The 18,570-nt window shown below is 46.3% G+C and overlaps 1 protein-coding gene across 4 annotated transcripts in view; it reads right to left on the bottom strand.

The window, feature by feature from the left end:
• Positions 1-4,257: 4,257 nt before the first annotated feature.
• Positions 4,258-18,570, bottom strand: part of TANC1 (tetratricopeptide repeat, ankyrin repeat and coiled-coil containing 1) — a 153,282-nt gene continuing 138,969 nt past the window's right edge. For all 4 annotated transcript variants that reach the window (XM_029072365.2, XM_029072367.1, XM_039913019.1 and 1 more), the window contains 8 exons: positions 16,409-16,542; positions 14,625-14,748; positions 14,265-14,440; positions 13,869-14,001; positions 13,136-13,227; positions 8,943-9,089; positions 8,216-8,316; positions 4,258-7,086 (listed from right to left, as the gene is read on the bottom strand). In XM_029072365.2, the coding sequence (XP_028928198.1) occupies positions 5,646-7,086; positions 8,216-8,316; positions 8,943-9,089; positions 13,136-13,227; positions 13,869-14,001; positions 14,265-14,440; positions 14,625-14,748; positions 16,409-16,542 (2,348 nt within the window). In that variant the 3' untranslated portion in view covers positions 4,258-5,645. The remainder of the gene's footprint in view (positions 7,087-8,215; positions 8,317-8,942; positions 9,090-13,135; positions 13,228-13,868; positions 14,002-14,264; positions 14,441-14,624; positions 14,749-16,408; positions 16,543-18,570) is intronic.

Here is an 18,570-nt window from a genome sequence, read left to right as displayed (position 1 = left end):
CAAAGAGACGTGGGCATGCCCAGGCGTTCACCACAGGGCAGTCCTTTTACCTGCTTATTTTAGTGGAGTTAAACTGGCAGGTGAGAGTTTAGAGCCACTGCTTGTTCCTCAGACTACCAGGAGGACAAGAAAAATCTTTCACTAATCTCCTTGAGAGACACATATATTTCTTTTTTTAAAAGGGGGAAATAAAACAGCTCAGACTTTAAAGACCCAGCAGTTAGACTTCACTACTGGGGATCAAGCTAGAATAAATCATCGATCAATTGGTTTGTAATCTCCTAAAAGAGCATAGGCGATTCCCAGCATATCCTGCATAGGTTTGTGAATAACCAGTCATCCAGAAAATATCATTTCCCTCTCTGATAATGACAGACCACGTGAACAGTGAGGCATAAATAGATACAATTTATCTAGGCTTCAGTTCTACATGACCTTCTCTTCCACAAATGCTTGAGGGTGATAGATGGGATCAAGTAGTGGCCCACAAGGGTCAGTAGTCCCATGACCTTGAAGGATGTAGATGACACTACAGTGGATGAGCCTACTAACCTTTAGCACAGTGCAGTGATGCGAAAGAATGATTTAGCCCACACCTAGATTTAGGAACAGAATCATTTGTGATCACAGGTTAAGCGAGTCTGCAATCTAGTGCTATTATTTAAAAAACTGACAGGCTACTGACCCCCTTAAGTCTTGGAATAATTTGTTGGTCAGGGCCTTGTTTCACACCCAGTTTGGGCCATGACATTTTTAAAAGTTAATGGAGAAATGGGAGTTTCCCAGAAGAGTCTCAAAAATTAAAGAAATATAAAGGTTGTCTTGTCTAGAGTTGACAACAATCTCATTGTCAGGGAAGTGGGCCTAGTGGAAAGAGCATGGCAGTGGTAAGTAGGAGACCTGGATTCTAAACACAGCTATCAATGGCTGTGATCCCTGAGGGTCTCAGATTCCTTATCTGTAAAATGGGGATTAAAATACCTGCTCTTAGTTTATGAGCCCTGTGTTTTGCAGAAAGTCGGTCCTAGCTGATTTACCTTGTCTCCACCCCTAATGCTCTGGAACCTGACAAGTGCTTACAAAATACCATAATTATTATTCAAGTATTTGAAAGGTTTGTCTAAGGAGAAGTATAACTGTTTCTCCATTTCAAATGCAGAATAAACAAGAGAAAATGAGCTCAAGATACAGACAGCTATTAAGAAGATCACCTAGCCTCTGAATCTGATGGGAAACAGCTTCACATAAGGGTGATGGAGGGGGACCCTGGAAGTCCTTAAAAAAAAAATGCGGATACAGTTGACTTGGCTAGGAGACAGAAGGGTGGGATTGGATAACCGTTTAAAAGAACATTCCAGCTCCAGGATTCTGTCCACTATAGCATTTATGACTGACAGTGACTGTGAGGACAAGTAGTTTTATGCTTGGTTGTTAAACATTGGCTCTCTCTTGACTGAGCCAAACATCTTGAGGGAATCTTCAGGATGCCAAACATGGAGTATTGTATTTAGGCTTTTATGATTTCTCTTATTAATGTCTGTCTCCCCATCTAGACTGTAAACTCATTGTGGGCAGGGAACATGTCTGCTAATTCTGTTGTATTTTGCTCTCCCAAGTGCTTAGGGTATCATGCTCTGTACATAATAAGCATTCAATAAATAAGACTGATTTACTTTATTGGTGTAGAGGGATAATTATGGCCCTGTGCCTCATCAGGCACATACTTTTAAAATCAATTTTCATGTTTCTGATTATCTTAGTGACTGACTTTGACAAGGTTGGGGGTGTCACACAGATATGGAAATTAAATCAAATCCCAAATCCTCACTACCAAACAGGAGTAGGCATAGCAGGTTTATGGGAAAGCTTAGTCATAATAGAAATTCAGATAGCAAATAAACAATTTGAATAAAAATTAAGTTTAAATAATCACATTTTAGTAGGTCAGTGTTAAACCAATATCAAGCCAACTTTCCACATCTAAATCCCAGAGGCCAAATCATTGTAAATGATCCACTGAGAGTAATCTTTTCTCCCTCATTTTCCAAGCATTCATAAACAAAATACTCCAAAAGGGAGTGAAGGGGTTTGGGGATGGAGAGAGATCTCTGAGTGTATTTTGTAATGCCAGGGGATCTGTAGACAGTCTATATTATCATTACACATCGGCTCTTACCTTGTGAATGTGCTGAAATATGTGACTCCTATTCACCCAAGATTTGACCCATTAGTCACCGACCAGATTCACCTCCCAAAGAATTCTGTTATGGGGTTAAAAATGGGTAAGTTGTTTGTAGATACTATTTTATGATTCACATCTCTTAAAATTCCACCTTTCCAAACAGACAATGGATAGCATTTCTTCACAGTAATCCATCCTTATTAAACTAAATACTCTGGGTTTTGATAATGGATATAATCAATCCCAAATCCCAATCCCAAAGTAAGACTTTGAAGATGCTAATTTTAAGTTGCTAATTTAGAATAGTGCATTCTTAATGACATGAAAGCCTGGAAGATCCTAGAAATATTCCAAAAAGTACTGAAGTAGGAAACAGCGGGCATCTTCAACAGCATTATCTGACTGGCCAGTAATAACCTGAGCACTTTACCTTAAGTGAATCGCCAACTCACCTGGGCAATACTTTAGCTCTAAATCCTATTGCTTCAACATTAGCTCCTAAACATTGATGAAAGAAGAATAAGCAGTGTAGCTCCACTGTAATCTGAAAGGCATTCCCCAGTTTGTTAGTGCAGGCTTCAAGCAATGTGTTTCCAGCCATTCATTCATTTGTATTTATGGAGCCTTTTTACTGTGTACAGAGCACTGTACTAAGCACCTGGGAGAGTACAATGTAATAATAGACACATTCCCTGACCACAACGAGCTTACACATCCTACCAGTCCAGGTCCCTATACAATTTACATTCCTGCTACAGTTTTGTGTGCTGCTCCCTTTAGCAGCAGGGATGCTAAAGTGCATCAGTGCAGAAAGCTTTTCTGGGCCTGCAGTCAGAGACTGGCATGCAACACACGAGACCTACTACCCAATAAAATAGTTGGGGGAGGAATTCTCCGAATCCTTACTGCATGTTGCTTGGATGAAATTCACCAGATTTAGACAAATTTGATCCAATTATCTTGTTGAGAGGGGGAGAAAGGATTAAAAGACATTGGAAGGGGGAGTTAGTTTTAAGTATTAGCAATAAGAAAGCTGTTTTTGCTTTTCTAAGTCAGACAGCTTCACGCAAGTCCTTTAGCAGGCTAAGTCCTTATGCCGCCTTCTTTGGACATGGTTAACATTGCCCCTTACATTGTCCCTTTCTGAGAGAGACTATCCAGTACTGTATAATGGAGAAAATTACATATACATACCTATAGGCAGGCTGGCTAGGCCCATAAAGGCCCTTCCCAATCACACTCTGAAGTCCTTGGGCTGTGCATCCCTCTGGGATACCCATTAGATTGAAAATTCCTTGTGGACAGGGAGCACGTCCTTTTACTTCATTTATTCTCTCGACTGTAAGTTCGTAATTCTGTTGTATTGTACTCTCCCAAGTGCTTAGTACAGTGGTCTGCACAAAGTATACACTCAATAAATACCACTGGGTTGATTGGTTATTCTTAACCAAGTAGTTAGTACAGTACTCTGCACAAAGAAGATATCTGCTCGTGAGTGGCTTCACCTACAGGGAGCCTGGCAGGACAGAAAAGTGCTCCCACCACTGGGGATCCTGCTGCCTCCGGGAGCCAGGCACCCAACATAATGGAATCACAGCTTACCTCGGGATAATGTACGGTATATGCCCAGGTAACTGGCAAGTTAAAGTGAAAAGCAAGGACAAGCTGCCTTAACTGTACCCTCTTTAGACTTACCTTGATCTTCAAATCAGTACCAGTCCTTCCTCCGGTTGAAATGTCACAAATGTGTGAGAGAAACCTGCACGTTAACAGCCAACAGCTTCTGGTACATTTTGGCAAACACAGATTCAAAGTGAACATAGATGTTGGTCTATTAAAAAATTCTAAGATTTTAGGTGGACTAGATTTTCAGCATTCGGCAACTAATATTCTCCTAAATCTTTTACAGTCATTATTATAGAAAGTCTTTTTGGATGCAGTCTTGTGACACTGCACATCAGAATCACTAATTTCTTTTCCTTTTCTGTGTCCTCTACTTGTGGATTTAAAGACAACGGCTACCCTTTGTAGACAAATGTACTTGTTCAAAGTGTTCCACCGCAACCAAAAGCAAATTACATTAATAGTCTTTATTCCATATGGAAAGTACAGTAGCTGTGCCAAAACAGAACTACAGAACAAAAGAATAAGACTTGTACAAATACCGAAGAAAACAGTAAACAATAAATAAGCAAGAGTAATCATACGCAGACTCAACAGAGCTTATAAAAATGGATAAGGCTGTTTTTACAAAGTATACGCTGTATGCACACAGGAACAGATGCTGAAGAATAACACCCGAATATTCCAACTTGTACAAAACAAACCTTAATTAGGCTCACAGGAATTTCACTACAACTATTCATTTTGAAAACACTCTTGCAAATATAGAACTTTCTTCTCCCAAACTCTGGAAAATAAATTTCATATCCCCCATCCTATATAAAACAAATGCACATACACCTCTCCCTCAAACTGTCATCTTAACATCCTCAACATATAACATGTTTTATATAAAAACGCCATAAAGGAAAGAATTTCATTCCTGTACCTTATCTCCATGGATGAACAATAACATTATTTTGGACTAAAGTAGCACCTCAAAGGTGTTTATATAAACTATGTAAAGTGCGGTTACTGGTATACTATTAAACATGCCAATAATAATATATTATTCAGTGCAATAACCAGCATTTTGAAGCTTTATAAAAATGCATGCAATTCTATGGCTGCAATTTAATGGGATTTACTTGTTTTTTGTTTTTTTGTTTTGTTTTTGGTTTTTTGTTTTTTTTAAAGAGTAACTACTCAAAAGTAAAGTTATATTTACATGTCTAAACCAAACATGGCTGCTTAGGATGAATTCAGCTTGAAGGGACTTGGGATTCTCAAAGAGACCCTCAGAGTCAAAATCAATCCCAAATTAACCTGTAAATGGTACTGAAAATACAGAGTACACTATCTTTTCAGGAAGCAAGCTACAGACCTGAATGTTATATAGTGTTCATTCCACTTCTAGGAATCCAACACTGACAGGGAGAAACAGGTATGTTTCTTATCCAAAAACTGATTTATACTATATCAGAAGGCCAGGAGAAAATGCTTACCTCAGAGAGTTATGAACAGAGACCTCCCACTGAAAAGAGATGTCAAGAGAAAGAATCTCTTTTGAAACCACCCACTTTGTGAAGTTACAATACTGCTTACCACATCTGTCTGCAGAGCAACCCTTTATAACTACGAATGTGACATTCCAGTTAACATTCCTACTCTTGATGATCGTCTAGCTTCTTAATAAAGTGGTTTTGTCCCATATTTTCACACTATCACTGGGTGACGGACATATTCCCTGTCAAAAAGAAATCCCCAATTTACAACAGATTGTCCCCCTAAGTAACAGCACGAACCAATAAGTGACTTTTCTAAGTTTTAAGAAATGGTTTTTCCCAATGCACGGTGTGACTCAGACATTTGATTCTATGAAAGATCGCTTTGGCTTTGTAGAAGTGATGTGACTCAGATGGGCTTCCTTACCAACGTGAGACTGTGCTTTAGAGATATTCTCCGGATACACATGAGATACAGTTTTAGACGTCCTGCTGTCGGGACAATGGCCTGGCTTTTGGCATTTGTTCTCCTCCAGTTCTTTGGACTGGGTCCCATTGTGGACGCTCCCCCCGAGAGCGGGAGCGGAGGTTTTAGCTTGGCCACTGTAGCCACCTGCCTGTTTGACAGAGAACTGTTCACAGTTTGAGGGCTGCAGACCAGCTGCAGAAGAAGTGTTTATCAGTAGGCCCTCTGTCCCCGGGCCGGGCCAGCCGCGGCTTGGCGGGTTGCCCTGCTGTTGGAACCTCGCCGTCTTGTCTGTGATGCCCATGAATGGGGTGTTGCGGGGTCTGTGTTCCGCCGTTCCTCCCTGAGCCTGATTAGTCGCCTTATCTTTGATTCGAGCATCGGGCCCGGGGGCCTTGACGACATCCGAAAAGCCGCTGTTCGAAGCTAAGCTATTGGTCGAGCTGGACGTCTTCAGGCTGCCGGCCGGAGGACCGGAAGGGAAGGGACTGGCCAAGGATCCCGGATGCCTCGCTTCACTGCAGTTCCCGGGAAGCCCTTGGCTCGAAGGGGTGACACCCACGGCCAAGGGAACGTGGACCTTCAACCTCTCGGGGTTCTTACCGTTGTTTGGGAAAGGATGCGTGGACCCAGTGTCGCCACGCTGCAGGTGAGCGTTCTGGCCGGGGGTCTGCCGGTCACTGTACAGGCTGGCGCTGGAGCCTACGGCCAGAGTGCTCGTCCCCTCCAGACGTTGGCTTCTACAGTTAGCCAGAGCTGCAGGGGATCGGCCCGGCAAGGAACTGGGCGGAAGAATCTGCGAAGGGCCCGGGATCTTTGTGCCCACAGGCCCCGTTCCACTCCTTACGCCGGTCTGACCGGTCGTCAGGTGCTGGTTGGTTTTCACTATCTGGGCCTGCTTGGTAGGCTGCACGACCAAGCCTGACTGAGTAACCGGCTCCCTGGCGTACTTGTTCCCGGACCTCTTCTGGGGAGACGCGGGCCTTGCCTTCTGCTGAGATCCCTCCTGGGGGGCTCTGCCGAACGGGGAGGGGGCTGGACCGTGCTGAGGCCTGGGGGACAGCAGGTACGGGTCCTCTCGCTGGGACGTCTCTTCTTCCTCTTCGGCCTCTTCAGGGTCAAAGTGCTCGTTCACTGCCGGGTCCACAGCCTCCTCTTCGTTATCCGAGTCGTTCGGGAGGACTGGTGGAGGGCACTGCTGTTTCTGCTGCTGGGCCCGCTGGAGCTGTTTGCATTCTTCTTCCACCCGAGCCAAGAGCCTCTTGATTTCTTGGTTGGTGGGACACAGCTTCACAGCCTCCCGCAAATCAGACAGCGCTGCCACAAACTGCCTGAGAAAGGGCAGGGAATACACACACATGCCATAGTCACTGTGCGGGTTAACACTCAAAGCGCCTTCTAACGTTATGGTGAAGGGAAGATATTATTTTCCTTGGAAGAGAAGAGATAACTTTCCCCAGAAAAGAAAGGGGATTCTCTAGATATGAGTAGGATAATAATAACTGTAGTGTACTAAGCTCTGGGATGTATGCAAGATAACCAGGCTGGACACAGTCCTTGTCCCACCTAGGGCTCACAGTCTTCATCCCCATTTTACAGATGAGGTAACTGAAGCACAGACATGTTAAGTGACTTGCCCAAGGTCACACAGCAGGCAAGTGACAGAGCCAGGATCAGAACCCGAGTCCTTCTGATGCCCTGGCCCATGCTCTATCCCCGAGGCCATGCTGCTTCTCCTGTCCAGAATTTAGTCTTTACCCTGGACAAATTGATTTGCAGATGTGTAAGTAACATGCCCTAAAACTCCTACTCTCCACAATCTGGGTTCTTGCATAAGCTAGATCACAGGGCCCAATCTGGGCTTCCTAGCTGTGGGTTGACCGGAGGCAGAGAAGGCTCTCCAAGCCCGCTCAGCCGTAAAAGGGGTCTTCAGCACTGTGCTGGCCCAATCCAGCCCTACGGCTCAAATCCCAAAGGATCCGTGGGTTGGCCAAGTCCCACATGCTGACTCGGTGGGGAGGAGAGAAGAAACATACTGGCTTGGAGTGTACCCCATCCTCTCATCCTCTTGAGGAATCCATGTGAAGGGGGGAAAGCCCAAGAAGAAGACGGTTTAACTAGGAGTGCTGCCTCTATTGACTCAGTGATACATCTCAGGATGCATTATTAAATCTCAATCAAGACAAGATGGAGTAGAACCTAAGTTAAAGAGAAGCCAGGGAAAGGACCGTCTAGATTCCTCCATCACACTGTTTTTCCTAAGGTCTGTACTTATAATTGGTGCTGAGGATGAAATAAATTATTTTGAAAAATAATTTTCAGTGAATTAACCAAAAAGCAGTGTCCATTTTTCAACACAAACTAAAATCTAAGATTAGTCCTGTTTAGAGAGAGCACCCATGCAAATGTACACACACACAAACACACACATACACACACACTCTCTCTCTCCCTCAGTACCTGCTGTTTCTCTTAGCTCTTGCTCTGGCATAATAGGCTTCGTAGGATTTCGGTTTCAGTTCAAGTGCCTTGGAAGCAAATTCTTCAGCCATGCCAAAATCCTAATGCCAACATTTAAGGACAGAAAACATTGTGAAAACATTAATCATCTCCCTTCCACTTTGCTGGTCAGAGAGAATGTTATTTTAAGAGAACCTCCCCTCCCACCAACTTACTCTGAACTGTGCAAAGAAATCAATCTGCTTTTAAAACAAGTGGGATAAGACAGCAGATGCAGATAAACTAGTAACAAAGACAGGTGGGCTATGATAACATCCATCTGTAGCCCAGCGGGTGGTAAGAAACGGGAAAAATTTGCATTAGGGAGTGAGCGGTCCCCCGAAAGTGACAGTCAGCATGGTGTAGCACCCTCTGGAAAAACTGCCAGCTTTGCATTTGTTTTTATTTTTTCCCTTCCCCGTCACGCTCAAGAAAACGTGAAATCCTGACATGCCCATTCCATCACTCGGTGTTGCGGCCGGTGGCCCTGTTCAGACCAGACACCCACTAGCAAAACAACTTCCCACACGCTATTTACTACCCTGACCTCAGATGCCTTGGTTGGCCCACCCAGATGGGCATTTCCCAAGGACTCTGTCTTTAAAATGGCAGTTACCCTCCTATATAGATCCAGTAGTGGGGCATCTGGGTACATTTGTTCGGGTACATTTGGGTACAAACAACTCACATTTGTTTTCCTGCGGCATCGTGACAGATTGAGATAGAGAGAAACGCGCAGCTCGTTGAAAGCTCTCATGTCTTCTCCAAAGCCTTCCCGAGGAAATTTCCTTAAGGCATACTGGTACCTCTGGGCTGCTTCTTTCATCTTCCCTTTCTAAAGTGGGGTGGGGAGGAGACACACATGCTCTTTAGCAGAAGTTTGGTAGAAAGAACACCAAATTTCTACCCCTGCACCCAGGAAGCACTCATAAGCACCTGAAGCAATCCAACAAGGACTCATCCTCTGACACAGGCCTTCATCAAACCAGAGACTCCCTCTGAATGGCTGAACCCATTTCATTGTGTGTTGCTGGTCAGTGTTGCTTGCCTAGGCCCCCTGGCAGTCACCCAGTTAGTGCTTGGATAAAGGCCAGTCAACAGCCCGGACAGTCTACCCACCTATGGTGAAATGCCGCTTTGGGTGGATGTGTGGGATATTTTTGAATTTAAAGTTTCTTCCTGGGGAATTTTCTACAAGCGTAGGAGGAGGCTGGATCCATGGAGAATATCTCCAGAATGAACCACCAACTCTCCCAGAGGGCCAGGGGTCCCTCGGCCCTACACCGACAATAGCAGGTCACAATCCCAGCGAGGATGGCCCAGAGTGCTGTGCTGTTTTTAGGAATTGGTCACCAGTAAGAAATGGCCAAGGAGCATCATGCTTAATACCCCTAACTACCTTTTCCTTTCTCACTTATGGATGGTTGCGCAAATGAGGCCACGGCAGAAACCGTGATAGTACTGCTAAGCAGAAATAGAGCACCCGAGAAATGTACAGCTCGTGGATTCAACTAAGTCTAGTGCTCATTGTGGAATAACAATTTTCCTTTTAAGATGAACTGAGACCCTGGCTTAAAAATCAGAGCAGCACCACACATCATTTCAAGGACCAACAGAAATCCATTTGCTCAAGAGTCATTTCCGTCGCACAGCGGGTATGCAGCCTGTTGAAATTGGCTTGATATTTGTGACATAATTGCCTCCAAAATCCATATTAAACCACTTCAAAGCCACAGCAACACACACTCTGAAACTCAATTCCAAACTGGCTCTTATAGTCAGGAACCCTGCTGGCCAAGCTCAGGGGGTTATTTATTTCCTTCTTAAAAAGAACAATTTAGAATTCAAACAGACGAAGGTGGTGGAAACTGCTTCACAGTGAGAAGACGCTGATTTTCTCTTACGGCAGACCTGGTTTCTGCCCATGCGGTCAAAACTGGAAAGTGGGGTAGCGTCAGCCAGACTACCCAATGTGCTCAAAGAGTAGGCCCTGGTCTCGACTGGCCAGATGAGAGTCCTTTGAATTCCTACCCTATCAGTTGCGATTTAATGACTAAATAAAAAAGGCCAAGAGAAAGCGTGGCAGAATTCCACAGGTGTTAATTTACTTTAACATCAGATTACTGGGAACCAAGAAACAGTGCTTGAGATCACCCGTTCTCAAGTCGATCCATATCTATGGGGATTTCAACTCTGACACCTAACTACAGGTCTCGGGTAGGGAGGGTAGTGCTAGGGAAAATGTGGAAGGGAGAATACACTCTACAGGCACCAATGCTCAATCTGTCTGGTAGCCAGCATCCTTTGGGCACTGTGTTGTGGCCCTGGGCAGGCAAAGAGACCAGTTCAGAGAGGCTGAAGGATCATCCAAGCGTGCACTGTGAAGACTTTGGAATTCTTTGGGGGAAAGGGTGTGCATGAAGTGGCATATTTCTGCCAAACTTCATAAATGGGAATTGTGAAACCACCTGCTCTTTTGCCTTCACCTGTCACCTCGATCTTGTAGTCCCTGAGGTCGACCTAAGGTCCCAATGAGAAATTAAATGGGGGTAAGCGTTAAACTGGGAGTTAAGAAGTTATAACTGTTCTTTGGCACTGCCATATGTGTTTACAGATAATGCCACTGTCAGCTCTGTAGGTTCCCAAACGCTCAGTTCAGTGCCGTGAATACTATTGGTGATGAGGAGAGTGTTCTGTTCTGTTGGCTTGAGAGTACAGTGTTAACTACGAAACTGAGATGGCCCACACTGCAGAGTCCCCTCTGACCTGGAAGCTCCTTCAATCAATCAATCGCTCAATCATATTTATTGAGGGCTTACTGTATGTAGAGCACTGTACTAAGCGCTTGGGAGAGTATGACAAAACAGAGTTTGTAGACACATTCTCTGCCCACAATGAGTTTACAGTCTACAGGCGGAGATGGCATTAATATAAATAAATTACAGTGCTGCAGGGCTTAGGTATGAGTGCATAATGGGTGCAAATCCAAGTATCAGGGCAACGCAGAAGAGAGTGGGAGAAGAGGAAATAAGGGGAAGGTCTCTTAGAGGAGATGTGCCTTCCTGCAGACAGGAAATATGTCTACCAACTTTGATGGATGGTCCTCTTCCAAGCACTTAGTACAGAGTTCTCCACAGAGTAAGCACTCAAATACCATTGATTCATTGACTGATTGTATATCCCACTTGTCAGGAAGTCGCACATAAGGCCTTCTCCCTTACAAATGATACACGCTTTCTGAGCTTCATTCTCCCTCTCTGAGGACTCTGAAATCCAGATATGGGGCTGTATGGAGCAAAGGTCCTACACAGGAACAGAATGAAGATTAAGAGGTAACCATCCTGTGAATCACTGTCTCTTATGCTCAAAGAGGACACCACTGATTTCTCTCAGTGAGTCCTTTTTCCCTATGTAGTAACTGCATTCCTCTCCCTTCTCCTCCCCCCCTCCTAACCTGCTAGGAGATGTGGCCAAATAACTCCAGTCATCTTGAAAATGAGGATTTCACAATCCATCCACTCCCCAGGATTATCCTGAGGACTAACACAACCCAAGTACTAAGAGAATATTAAAAATAGCCCTGACTGCAGCCTCCACCTCATAATCCTCAGGGGCACTCCTCAAAGTCTCTACTTCTGAGGGCAGAGCCGAGCACATCATGTTGAGTCAGTACTCTCACCTGGGGGAGAGGACAGGCATCTGTCAGCGAGACATTCATTTCATAAGGCGGAGGACCCACGGGGGAACAAGCTTCCTAAGGCCGGTGTGTAGTCTGCAAACTCCTTGAGGGCAGAGATCGGGCCTACCAACTCTATTGTACTGTACTCTCCCCCAAGCGCTTAGTCCAGATTTCTGCACACGGTAGGTAAGCGCTTAATAAATATCTTTAATTGGTACTGCCCTGTCACACCACCACCCAGGCTGCTGCTCCACAGCGATTATCCCTCATCTCCTCGACCCTCCCAGGCCCAAGCGGGCCTTGGTGTCCTTATAGCCCTGCCCTCTTTACCCATCTCATTAATTTATCCCCCTGGGTTCTCTGCAGACTAAGCTCCTTGTGGGCAGGGAATATATCTGTAACACTCTACTCTCCCTAGTGCTAATTAGTACAGTGGTCGGCACAGTAAGCACTCAGTAAATACGATCGACTGACCGACTGTTTATAACTAAGTTAAGAGCCTTTTAATGATCGTGTTTTCAATAACTTAAGTCTCACTGACTTCTCCATTAGATTAAAAGCTTCTCGAGGCCAGGGGCCACAACTTCTAGCTCTTTTGTATGATCCTAAGTGACTAGCAGCACTGTGCACACAGAAGGTATACTGTAAACACCTGGATGGTGACTTACTGATGCTCTGTGCTGCTGCTGATTTATTTGAAAGCAAATGGTTAAGGACGAAGCTGTGAAGGCCCAGATGGAAGAGCACCCACTTCTTCCAGGAAGTCAGAGCTGAGGCTTAAACTCTTACAGATACATATCCCGAGGTTCACTCTCTACTCTCAGTGGGGCCTGTAAGTCCAGGGACGTGGTGTGGAGCAATGGTTCTGAAACAGAAACTTCATGGCGATTTGAGCATATTTTCCACACTTGCCCTTCGCTGCCCTACAGAGCTGACCACTAGCCCCTGTGTATTAAGGGAGGATCAAATGTATTTTTTTTTTTAAATCTTACTGCTGAACTCTCAAGTGAACGGGTGCCAGAACAGTCTCTTTATACAAAGCCAGGCAGTGTTGCCCTTGAACAGAGAGTGGTAGAGGTCCCTTGGCAATTACCCCTAGAAATAACTATTTTAATGCAACATTGACTATAGACACCATTCAGAGTTAGACAATCCCAGGAGGGAAAAGAAGAGAGAGCGAGAGGCAGAAAACTTCCACTTACTTTGTACATCACATTTCCTTCCTCCATTAACTTCTGTAAAAGTATAATCAAAATATCAGGTTTGGATGTGGCCATCGCCCAGGCTGCATTTCCTACAAAATAAACGTATTTCCAATGTCACTCAGCAGGGGCGAGATCAAGGAGAGAAGGGATGGGGACCGGGCTTACTCCCGCCACATCTTATTGAAGACTATTGATGGTGTCCATCAAGACCGATAAGCAGCACCGAGCCATGTGTGAGAGGATCAATCAGACAACAAAGAATTGAGCAGAACTGAGGGGGAAGGCCCAACAGGCAGACTTCTGATCAGTTAGGCTCCTGGAGCGATAAAAAGGGCTCTGTAGAGTGAGAATTCAAGAAATGCAGAATACACTCATGTTGGGGGAAAAAATGTTTTCCATTTCTTCCTCGATGTTTGTCTCCCTCAGCGGAGTGTAAGCTCCTTAAGGGCCGGGTGTGCATCTACCTCTATTGTATTGTACCTTCCCGGCTTTTAGTACAGCGCTCTGTATGCAGTAGGCGCTCAATAAATACTGCCAATTGATTGATTCATATTGCATCAGATTGTTACACTGTCCTCTCCCAAGCACTTACTACAGTGCTCCGCACAAAGTAAGTGCTCACAAACATGATGGTGAATGAGCCGTGAAACAAAGACACTTGTTTTTTAACAAAATTGGAAATGTGCATTCCTATATATATATATTCAGGACGACGACGAGTTTTGCTCACCTAACTTGGCTCCTTTCCGTAGGAGGGTGACCACCACTGAAGTGTTTCTGCATCCAATGGCTCTGTCCAGGGGGCGCATGCCACTATGGTCCACGTGCTCAATGACAGCACCCTTCTCCACAAGGTACAACACCTGAAGCATGGGGGATGGCAGGGATGACAACAGGGATTACATTCATGCTCTAAAACAATATCATGACACAATGCCCACAGCGAGATCAGGAGAAAAGCTGGTTTAGTCTACTTTACTTCTGGGCTGTTTAAAAAGTCACACCAAATACTCTCTCTACACCTTTTTCTGACACTGACCTACCAAACCAAAATTTTGAGTCTTTTAGCACTTAGGATATTAGGATTTCGCTGAGATTTTTGAAAGGCCAGTCAATTTCTACTTACAATGTCAGCATCCCCGTAGAATGCTGCCAAGTCCAAGGGGGTTCGTCCGTTCTTGTCCATCTGGTCTATCGAGGCCCCTTTCTCCACCAGATACTGGACGACTCCCCGGTGGCCTTTCAGACAGGCCCAGCTCAGAGCCGACAGCCCTTCTTTATCCAAGGAAGAAATAGCTGCCCCTAAAATAAGAGGTACATTTCCGCGAGACTGAGTTTCCCAACACTCTTGCGCAAACATGCCATGTCCCCAGCAGGGCCCGAGAGGCCACCACACACTCCCAGCAGGCCACGGATCCCCCGGCATAAGGACCCCTCCCCGGGGCTCAGAACGAGGACGGTCTATTGACGGAAGCACATTCATTACCTTTCAAAAGCAGGAACTCCACAGTGTCCAAGTGTCCTTCGCAAGAAGCCACCAGAAGTGGAGTCCTGCCCTGCTTGTCACTTAGGTTCACATCACAGCCATGTTCCAACAGAAGCCTGGCAATCTGGGGAGATGGGTCTGAGAATTAAAACTCTCCCAACAGGACAATAATAATAATTAATAATAATAATAATTGTGGCATTTGTTAAGCGCTTACTATATGCTAGGCACTATACTAAACGCTAGGGTGGATACAAGCAAATCGGGCTGGACACAGTCCCTATCCCACAAGGGGCTCACAGTCTTAATCCCCACTTCACAGCTGAGGTAGCTGAGGCACAGAGAAGTGAAGTGACTCACCCAAGGTCACAGAGCAGACAAGTGGTGGAGCTGGGATTTGAACCCACATCCTTCTGACTTCCAGGCCTGTGCACCATCCACTAAGCCACACTGCTTCTCATCACACCTCCCAAACGGAGTGCCCGCCTTTCAGAAACAGCAAATGCTCCACCTTTTTCTTGTGTGTTTCCAGTTTCGTGACCCTCAATACTTTGGTGAACCAGGTCTTCCTTAGCCCTTCCAAGCAAGTGCTTTCTGAGGTGGAACCCATAACGATGTGCCCAGCTATAAAGTTTGGGTGAAGGGGACTGTTAATAGCCTTACTGAGATAGTTGGATACAAGGGAGACCAAAGAGGCTGACTACCTATGGCAAACAGAAGAGCAAAGCAGGGCCACAGGTGGAGAAACAAAGATGTGCCAATCCAATCTGCCTCCCCAGATTATTTTTGTGGAACGAGACCTCCAAGTTTTATAGCTCAGTTCCCTGACAAGAAACTACCCTCCTGAACAAAAAGTTTGGGGACCATAAATGTGCACAGAGGAAAAACCCCCCAGGATGAGGGGCCCACTGTGATGACCCCCCGCCCTTCCCTATTAACAGTGGTACCTCAGACAGGTGCCAGATCCGAGAGAGTAGACTTGATGCCCTCCTCTAGAATGTACCGATTTGGAGTTTCACCTGCTGGCACAATGCCTGTTTCCAACCCTAGTTAAAAGTGCCACATTTCACCGGGTTCCTGGCAGTGACAATGCTAAACACCTCTTTCACAGAGAACCCACTGGAGGCTTGTGGAGAAGTCAACAGGAGCCAAAGGTCTAGCAGGGGCAGAAGCAGCACGCTAGGAAGCTCGGGGACCTGATAGGGAGTAAGGGCGAGGGAAGGGCACTTTGAGCAGTCAGCCACGTTCAGCAGAGAGCAATCCTGCAGCGGGAAATCTAATACAGCGATTCCCCGGAGAGCAAAATAGGGCAGGCCAGCTGTTTGCATTCCCCGCTGTTTCTGCCCTGGTGACATCCTGTCGCCATGAATGAGGGAGACCCCACCCCGCTAAGCTCACTGAAAAGGAATTTCACCTGTGTTGGACGGCTGGGTTGGAGAGGACATTGGAGGACAAAGCCTTTATCCCAGGAAGGCCAAGGACAGGGTGTTTTTCTTTTATAAGGAATGAATTACAAATATATACATTTTTTTCTTACAAACGTGAGGAAAAAAAGCAACCAGCAAGTCAGAGCCCAATCCCTACCATGCACTGGGGTCCCGGGATTCTATCCCGGAGAAGAGCACTTGGGAGAAGCAGAGCTCGGAAGGCGGCAGTCACCCCTAAGCCCAGGGTGGGGATGGCTGCTGTTTGAAATTTCTCCCAGCCAGTCAAGAAGGAGACTGGCCTTCTCTGAGTCAAACTGCCTCCCTAGCCCTCGGCCCCGTAACCCGTTGGCCCCTTACCTGCCAATGACCCTGCCGCACGGCGCAGAACAGGGGGAGGACACCCCTTTTGTTGGTCTGGGCCACCGCCGCTCCGTGCTCCAGCAGCAGCTCGCACACTGCCAGCTTCCCTCGTCCCGCGGCGGCCGTCAGGGCTGTGGGCAAATCCAAGGGCTATCGTTAAGAGGGGGCCACCAACTTGCCAATTTTACAAGGGTTCCCCCTCACCCGGGGCAACTGGTTCACAAATAACCCACACTTGTTGGGAGTGCTGTGGAGATGGGGAGAAATTTTGGATTTGATCCAGCTCTGCCCCTGTGGCCACTTCGTCCCACTGGGATCCGAACCCAGAAATCGCCCTGCCCAGCACTGGGAAAAGCAGTCAGGCCCCATAGCCAGAGTGCCCCACTGGGTGGTGGGTGCCCCGGGGGCAATATGTTGCCCAGCCCAGGGAACAGGCTGGGATGGGAGAAGACTCGAGGGCCAGAGCCCTGCCAGGCCAGAAATCTGGGGTGCAGCTAGTTTGGGTCTAAACTAACAAGTAGGATGACTGACGCGACTGGGGAGAAGATGCTGCACACCCGTGACATTTTGGGCATGCACGACTATCCCAGAATGGCACTGGGAATGCAGTCCCAAGCAGGGCACGGGAGCATCTGTGCTTGCAGGAGGCGGAGAGCAGCAGCCGTGTTTATGCAGCTGCTGTGGCCGGCTCCACTCTGGGGACCCCCTTCCTCCCCTGGCCTGTCTGTGTCTGGGCTTTCTAGGGCAGACTGGGGCTGTGCAGGGCTCTGCTGTAGCTGCCCTAGCCGAGTGATGAATGGGAAGGCAAGGGAGAAGGAGGAGAGGGAGGGAGAGAGGGAAGGCCGGAGGGCCCAGGAAAACAGTTCAGGTCTACTCTAGGCTGGTCCAGCAGATCAGGTCTGCTCTAGACTCTCCCAGCTCAAAATATAACCAGATCAAAATCAATCTGGACCTGCAGGACCCAGACTAGCAGAGGAAGTGGTGGGCTGGGGCTCAGCTGCATTCAGCCCCCTGCTAAACTTCTGATCCGGGTGTCTGAGGTCAACTCCACTGGCCCAGATGTGCACACTGCTAGAGGGATCCGTCACCGACCATACCCGGAGCTGCAAATAGCCCACTAAATGCTATTGGGAAAAGCCTTGCCCCGAAACACTCGCTAAATCCACTGATCTCCCACAGGAAAATTACTAAAGTGTTCTTCAAGCCTAGGGAATTCAAAACTAGGCTGATTTGATCTCTATACTGAGTAGAGGGAGTGAAGACCAGAATATCTATCAAATTAACAAGTTTTCTCTGTGGCTGCTTACATAGGTGACAAGTCAATTTGGTCCTTAGAATAATATGAAGAATAAAACTTAGCATCTCTTCCTCTATTCTCCTAAACCTGTTTAAAATAAAAAAAACTCACTCCCCAAGAAAACAGCAAACAACAGCCCCAGAACCAGCCAGAAACTCCAGTGCTCACCGCAGTAGCTGTTGATCCAAAACTGTTAAGATGGGAATAACCACTGTTCAGAGGTTTAGGAAAGCACAATGCGACAAAATTTTAGGTGAAAAATCAAGGCACTTTTGTTCAAAGTCAATTTCACTATTCTTACCATACTTCACCTAAGATTTCAACATTTAAAACAACAGTTATTGATCTTCAGAATTCTAGAAAGGAATAGCTGGAAAGGTCAGGAGGGACGGGACATGAATAACCCTAAATCCACATCTGGTAGGGAGAGAGTGGAGTGAGCACCCTTCACCGTTTTAGTCTATTTCTACAGTGGTGTTAATGGTCACCTCAGAAGGAAAGGCAGAAATGGACTCAAAGTCGGTCCAGAACATTTACTGGACCCCCATGGAATGCAGGGCAACTGTTTTAAAGGGTTGGGGTAGTCAGGTGCTTCGTTAAACACATCACACTGAATGAATTCACACACGCTTATATATCTAAAATCCACCCAATTACATGTGAAAACTACAAAATTGTTCTGCTCAATTGAGCTGCAGGCAGTGAGCAAGGACTGGCTGTCTTGGCTGTGATCCAGAACCAAGGGGATTTCTCATGGGGAGGGGGAGGGAATTTGCTACCAACAGTGGAGACGACATTTTGTCGTTCCCAATGATGGTGGTGGGTGGAATTAGCGCCCAACAGTCTTGCTGGCCACCAGCGG

Source organism: Ornithorhynchus anatinus, chromosome 9, assembly GCF_004115215.2.
Source record: "Ornithorhynchus anatinus isolate Pmale09 chromosome 9, mOrnAna1.pri.v4, whole genome shotgun sequence".
NCBI classification, from domain to species: Eukaryota; Metazoa; Chordata; class Mammalia; order Monotremata; family Ornithorhynchidae; genus Ornithorhynchus; species Ornithorhynchus anatinus.
This window is presented reverse-complemented; position numbering and strand designations above follow the sequence as displayed.